Source organism: Corylus avellana, chromosome 5 (assembly GCF_965113065.1).
Source record: "Corylus avellana chromosome 5, dhCorAvel1.hap1.2, whole genome shotgun sequence".
NCBI classification, from domain to species: domain Eukaryota; kingdom Viridiplantae; phylum Streptophyta; class Magnoliopsida; order Fagales; family Betulaceae; genus Corylus; species Corylus avellana.
This window is the reverse complement of record NC_142494.1, coordinates 22728599-22736378: the sequence shown is the minus strand read 5'-3', so window position 1 is coordinate 22736378 and position 7780 is coordinate 22728599. Positions and strand designations below refer to the sequence as shown.

The following is a 7780-nucleotide window of genomic DNA, read 5'->3' as shown; positions in this document are numbered from 1 at the left end:
AAAACCGGTGTTGACTATGGTGAGGGATTTGATTTGTGGGATAGGACCTCAAAAGGGATGAATAACGCTTCCAATGAAGCAAAATAGGGCCTCAAAAGAGGCGAGAAGGGGAGGGGGAGGAAGCTCCCTTCTCCCATGGCGTCTCAAATCTCACTCCTATCTTTGGCGGCTATAGAGAACATATATGCGCATGTTGTTGATGTTCCTCGTGCAATGTCGTTCAATGTCTTTTTTGTAGTTGTGTTTTTGTTTGCACTCCTTGGGGCATCTTACTCAATCTCCTCTTGTATCTCGGTTTGTTGTCAATGTGATCTTATCTCATTTTTTTTTTTAAAAAAAAAAACTCATTTAACTAATACTTTAATACTCTATTGTACGAGTAAATCACTAGTTTTCTCAAATATTGAGACATCTGAAGACAATGCACAATAGTTATTTTGAATTAAATTAATATATTATTTACTCTCATAATTCTCATACTTTACATATTAATTATATAATTCTCATGCATTATTCTCATAATTCTCATATGTTACATATTGATTAAGTAACTCTCATAATTCTTATAAATTACATATTGATTATGTAATTACTGTATTCCTGGCCTCATTCAGCTATAAATATGCCATTTTTTTTTTTGTATAGTTTCAATCAAGTGAAGAAAGAAAAAGAATTAGCCAAAAAGGCTTTAATGTGTGGACATAAGCTACAAGTTGAATCACCTTAATCTGTGTCTAGTTTCTTTTACGCATTATTTCTTTAGATTTTGATCTACTTTAACATCAAAAGTTTAAGTTGATATAAAGTAGTAAATTTAATCATTTAGTCATTCCTTTAACAATTATAAAGGCTACAAATGTTACCATAGGCCAAACACATAGTCCACCTATTCCTTGGTCTAGGGGGAAAACTAGAATATATCTACATTGAACTCTCTCCTATCATAGGAAATGGCATCAAGCAGTTCTCCCAGCAGCAAAGTATGCTAAAGGTCCAACAATAGCAGCATTTATATAGGTGGCAGGTTCTGAATGGCTGTAGTCATTCCGATCATCTGGGAACCCGTCGTTCTGGTTCGGACCCCCAACAATGGCTCCAGTCAAGATGTTAGGATTTGGGTTCGCTGAATAGAGGAAGGGTTGGAAACCGCCGTCACAAGATATGGCTTGCGGGTGGCTTCCCAATGAGGGCAAGGAAGATCCTCTGTGGTGAATTCTCTTTGGATAATCTGGCCCATATCCTACCATATATGACAATTTCAATGGATTCTCTCCTAATATATAATCAACCTGTAATTTTCCATAATTTCTTGTCGTTAGATCAAAATGAAATAAAAAAAAAAGAAGACAAATAGTCAATATATATCTTTGATAACTTGCCTGTTTTTTGGCAAGGGTTTTTAGTGAGCTTGAAGTGACAGAAAGGCTTCCACAGTTAAATGTGTGTTTTGTAGCAGCCATGTACTTGGAATAAGTTGTAAGCAGGAATGTTATGGATGTAACATACTGAAGGTTGCTTCCAGGTAGCTTGTAGATGAGCCCACCTTCATTTCAAACGAATTAATTAATGGTTAGAAAATATGACCAAAATTTATTAAAACTCTTGAAATTCTGATGAAATTTGGAAGCATATAGCTGACATTAATTAATTACCTTGTGTATATTGTGTACTTGTGGAGGGAGAGTTGGGCAAAATCCGGCACATGAAATCTTCAGCTTGTTGTTTGAATGAATCAAAGTTCTTGTCATTGCTCAGCAAGGCTCGCTACATAGAAGGAAACCAGCATGTCAATTACTAAGATATTCATCAGGTTTACAGCTTTAGTAAATTGCTATACGACTGTTGTACAAGGACTTAAAAAAAAAAAAAAAATTAATGGATAATTTTCACTTTCATGTCATTTTAATCATATGATAGTCATATAATAGTCTACTAAATAAGTTAGGCTCAGACTCTTTTACCCTTGCTAGGAGGACACGAGCACCGGCCAATTTGTTGTCCCAGCTGAAGATATCTGTAGAATCATCAGCTCCCAATGATTTCAAGAAATTCAAGTAAGAAACATCGTTGGTAGCCCTATGCAGCCATGAAGCTCCCCACAGCAGTTCATCCTGAAAAATTTTTACAAGGAAAAAAAAAAATCACATAATTACGTATAAATTTGATATTTTAAGTATATATAGTTATTGTAGATCCTCTCTTGATCTCTGTGTTTGCATCAACATCACATACGAAGAATATTTTTTAATCTTTGGTTCAATTAAAAAATGCCAAGTTGATAGAAAATAGTGCATGTCCTGATAAAAAATATAATCGTAAATGAACTCCGCTCATTTAAATTAATGGGATGCCAATATTTATTGCGAGTCAAACATGGTAAATATCTTTTCTTATCCATTTATTTATTTATTTATTTACCTTATATCCAGAATATGAACAATAAAATGGGCAGACCGCAGAGCCGAGGGAATCGCTATAAGTGCCCCGATATTGCATTGCAAATGCCATGACATTTTTGGCCGTCTTCAATAGCAGCTTGGAGTACTTGGGATCAACCTTCCTAAAAACCATGGAAGCAGCGGCCAAAGCAGCGGCGGTCTCGCCGGCCACGTCCGAGCCAGGGTTGCTAGAAGAGACTGAATACACTGTTCGGGCGGTGTCCATGTCCTCGGGCCTTTCCCAGCACTTGTGGTCCGCGTTGGGATCACCCACGCCAACATAAAGCTTACCGGGCGTCGCAGTCGCACACTTCAAGAGGTAGTCAGTCGCCCATCGTATTGCAGCCCTCGTGCTTTCTAATTGGGTGCCCATTCGCTTCCCATATTCGAGTGTGCCCCATGACAACATGGTGGTGGTGTAGGCCATCGGGAAATTGAATTTCACGTTGTCTCCGGCATCGTAGTATCCTCCGGTTAAGTCCACCTGTAGAAGTTAAAGTCAAACAAGAGTGTTTCAAACATTCTGATCAGTAGTGACGACAGGAAAGAAAACAAAAGTACAATAATGAAAATGACATATACATACGTTGGCAAGGCGACCATCTGATAGGCCAGAGTTGGACCTCCAAGTAATTTGCTGGGATTTGGGGAGCCTCCCGGACCTCTGGCCTTGGAAGAACAGCAAGGACTTTACTAAGGCTTCTTTGTAGTTGGGATTGCCTTGAACAGAGTCCAAAGCAAAGAAAGATGAAAGAAACAAGAGGCACAAAGAAGCTCCCCTCATCATTGTCATTGGAATTTGCTAAAGCTAGCGTCAAATATGGTTTTCTTTGTTTTAATTTTGATTAAACATGCCTTTATATAAGAAGAGGATTTCCAAAGCAGTACTATATATAGCGCAAATCATGGCTTTTCCTTTAGATAATCATTTGTTTATGGTTATTATTTAATGGATACAATTCTTTTTTGGGTTGGAAGAGATTTCTCAGTTCCAATAAGAAACATATGTTTTTTTAATAGTTTTATTAAAAATTATGTAATTTTCACATGCTATTTTAAAAGAAACTTTTAATTCTAACAAAATTATAGGTTAGATTGGAGAAAATTCATCCAACTGTTTAAGGCACTTTCAAATTAGGGTTTTGATAGGTTTTAGAGCGTAAACATTCTATGGATTTGGCCAAATCCCAATAGATCATAAACCCCACATGTCTCTCCAGTAATAACGGTACAATGGCTTTGGGCATTGACCCCTTAATTGGTTTCTTTTTATTAATAATATATGCTCCAAATCATGACTTAAAGCACAATAGTCCATACCAAGAATCATGATGTAGCTAGAAACACTATTGATCGAACAGATTAGATAATTAATTAGGTCTCCTTATATAACATTTACAAAAGAACATAAATTATCTTCTAATTATGGTCTTCTTTTATATATATATATATATATATAGCCTGCAATGAGCGCTTTTTCTATCGCTAAAGCACACATAAATTATAGAAACATGTTACATATCATTATTTCAATTATATTTTTTACAAATTTAATGATGGATTATCGTTAATTAAAGCTCCTTTGGAAGACAGAAATGGAGCCGGTCGAGCAGTACTGCTGTTGCATATGCTTTTCCTCGTGTGTTTGGTTTATGCCCGACCACAAAGGTACAAAAATGGCTCTTCATGTGAAAAACAAAGTCCCTAATTATGGGTCTGAAACCACAACCGAAATAACTGCAAAAATAACGGAACCTTTTTTAAGTGGTTTGTAAAAAAAATGGGGAAAAAGGAGAGGCGCAAACAGCGCGCCTTGACTTAGTGTCCTTGGATCGCGCTAAGAAATCGGCGCCAAAAGTAATTAAAATTGATTGGTGCGGGGGGAAGAGCAAAGCGTTGCTTTGATTGGTTTGTTGCTTTGATTTGATTCCTTCTTTGGGATCTTATCCACTTTTGTCCCATGCTTTAGGACCAAGCATGTATTTAATTACTATTTAATTTTTTTTTTTCCTTTTAGTTTTCTTTTTCCCAAGGGGGTTCTTTTTATTCCATTAATACTTGTCCTAAAATGCTAAAATGCGTAACATCTAACTTCATCTCATTTCCCCAATAGAGCTTAGGGCCTGTTTGTAATTGTTTGAGGAGTTTAAAATTAAAGTGTATTTAATACTCAAAAAATTCGTTTGAAGAAAAATGTAGTCGCTTTTTTACTTAAAAACTCTATTTCTCAAACGCAATCCCAAACATGCTCTTAATCGGTTTGGAATCACATTTCATGAAGTAAAGGTTATTAGTTCGAATGTTCTTATTCTTTTTTTTTTTTTTCCTCATTGTGCAGACATGTCAAAAAAAAAAAAAATTCTTAAACTTTCAACTCATTAAGCAGAGAACTTCTTACCGTCCCCCTCTGACAGAAATTCAAATAAATTTTTTGAATTTTCTCTTTTCACAAAGCTATTAATTTATTTGATTACCATGCATCCCTATTTGAAATAGCTTATCTAAATTTCTATTTGTAATGGCTGACCAAATGTTATTTATTTATTTATTTATTTTTATTTTAGAACTTATCTAAATTATTTCTCTTTTTTATTAAAAGGATATTTTAAATAATTTTCTATTCATTTGTTTATAGAAAGTGTGAGAGCTAGGGGGGGGGGGGGGGGGGGGGGAAGAGAGAGAAAGAAAAAACTTATCGGTAAAGCTACAATGCTTTCCTACATTTGGATAAATGCATTTGGTTTAGAGAACTTGATGGAAATGATTTTTATGATTTTATTAGCCATTTTACATAGAAGAAATCCAAAAATGCTCTAGAGTTTAGGGTTGAAACACATATCTTAATCTTCCATTTTATCGCTTTCCCATCTCATTAACGCAAAATTTAACTAGATGGGTTTCCTCTCGTCTTATACTTCACAGTATTCCCATTTCTTCTCTACCTTCCAATATATAACATTCCCAATCGATCCCCATCCTCCTTGTCTTTTTCGTATTTGCCTAACGAAAAAAAAAAATAGTCTCTGATTTTAAGGTAATTAAACCAAGACCTTGGCCTTAGGATGGAAAATCATCTTGTCCAAAAGTTTCTGTTGAAAAAAGAAAAGGCACTTGATGCCGGAACCAGATATTCATTAATATTAATGCATTCATGCATGCAGGTATAGTTTTTTTTTTTTTTTAATGGATGAATTGTTCAATTTGCTTTAAGGATTGGAGAAGAATATAAGTACAAGATATTGCCTAATTAACCACAACTGCAAGTTCAACTTTAACCATTTTTTTTTACCCTTTCACTTTTACTGAGGTGAAAAGGTGAAAGGGATGAGGATATATATTTTCAGGACATGTGAAACACATTTTAGACCAAAGGCTTGCCTTGGAAAAATGATGAGGCTCCTTTGCATGCGCATACAAATAATTAGCTAGCGACATTAACTGATCAATCAGCCGGAAAAGGTTGCGCAAATTAACAAAAGATTGATTGGCTGATGAGATGATGGCTAGCCTTTCTCGTTTTTGCTTTTGAGCTAGCTAGGGAATATTCAAACTTAATTTTGATTTCTACGGATAAAATGTTTACCGCATATACATAGGGTTAATTTAGTTTTGCAGTTTCAAAACATATGGTTTAAAAATAACTCTACGATTTGAAAATGCAATTTCAAAAATATGACAGTTAATCAGTTTGAATAAAATTGTGGTTTAACCTTTAGAATTGTAGTTTGGCATTTTAAAAACGCACTTTCAAACGAGACATTTTCAGCCATTCTTTTTAAACACATTTTTAGTCTGCAAAATCGCAGGACTAAACGAACTTTTAGAAGATAGAAGTATGTAGCTCTCAAAAATAAAAAAGGGGAAACTTCACTAAGGATCCCCAAACTTCTACCCGTTTTGAAATACCCCTGAACTTTAAAATCTCTTAATTTAGTCTCGTGAACTTTCAATTGCTCTCAATTTGGACCCTTCTGTTAATTTTAGCCGTTAAAAATTCAAAAAAAGACCAAAATATCCCTGATTTTTGTTTTTTTAAAAATAAAAAAACGTTTTAGAAGTTGAAATTTTGTACAAAAGTCATGGGTATAAACGTCATGTGACATTTAAAATCTGACGGAGAGGTCCAAATTGAAAGCAATTGAAAGTTTAGGGGACTAAATTGAAAGATTTTGAAATTCAAGAGGAGTATTTCAAAACGGGTGGAAGTTTGAGGGTCTTTAGTGAAGTTTCCTTAATAAAAAAACAAACTAGATCTGAAAAAGAAAATATTCATTTATTACACTTGGATTTATTTTATTGTTGTCTTCGGTTCTCATTCTCCTACCTTTGAAAATCACCATTAAATATGTGAGGCAGCATATAGGTTCTACACTACTACCTACATACTAGGGTACGTAATAATATTAAATATGGTGATTAAAACATGTTTCAAATTTCGAAATGTAACTTTATCGCCAACATAATCATTAACCTAAAATAAATTCTTGCTTATTCTGGTGAGGAAAAATAAAATCACTGTTCTATTCCGGTGGCAGCTCCCAAAACAATCTGGTCAAACCCATGGATAGAGGCTTTTAGGTAGCTTAATTCGAGGAAATGCTTGTAATTGTGTTGAGCAATCATGGTTGAAGATCTCCTGCTCATAATGAGAATCTGAGCTACTTTTGTAGTGATTGTTGCAACCCCAAGCCTTTGAAGTTTTCAATATCGTAGAAATTCTTTTGCTTCGAGATTGGAAGTTGATGTTTTACGCCTTTTGATGCATTGCATGGTGCTTATTATTTTATTATCAAAGCAATATATAATTGCTAATTCATTAGTATATATATAGAAATTGCTAAGCTTGATTATTATTACTCCAAACGAATATGATATATATGGATTTACAATGCGTAAAACTAGCTAGCAGATTCAAGTCATTGGTAGTAACCTTAACAAAAATAAATTAATTGGAATTAGCGTATACAAGTTGGTGACGGCTGATCGAACAGAACAGCTGCTGTTTTGAAGCATTTCTTAAATTCATATTACAAAATAAAATGTGTGCTAATTGACTTAATTTGACTACATATTCAAATATTAATTAAATTAGTGAGTTTATTATTTTTTTTATTAGCATAGAATTTTAGGAGAATTGATTAATTAGCATGGTACGTATTATAGTAGATTTTTCAGTTTAAACGTTATCTTCATAATTTAATTTTAATTTTAATTAAATATTTTAGGTGCTAATCTGACCAAGTAGTTGTTGATCTCATGGGTTGAAAATTAAAGGAAAAAATGCTTGTTGTTTCTCTAGAGGGTAGATTGGGAAGTTAGGGCCGTAGCCCACAAACCTTGGC

The 7780-nt window shown here is 34.3% G+C and overlaps 1 protein-coding gene across 1 annotated transcript; it reads right to left on the bottom strand.

The window, feature by feature from the left end:
• Positions 1-956: 956 nt before the first annotated feature.
• On the bottom strand, positions 957-3231 carry LOC132182320 (endoglucanase 9-like). The gene is made up of 6 exons (XM_059595529.2): positions 3025-3231; positions 2419-2922; positions 1962-2111; positions 1653-1764; positions 1380-1543; positions 957-1289 (listed from the first exon to the last, which is right to left on the bottom strand). Exons 1-6 carry the CDS (start codon positions 3229-3231, stop codon positions 957-959), a joined length of 1470 nt encoding a protein of 489 aa, XP_059451512.2.
• Positions 3232-7780: the final 4549 nt, after the last annotated feature.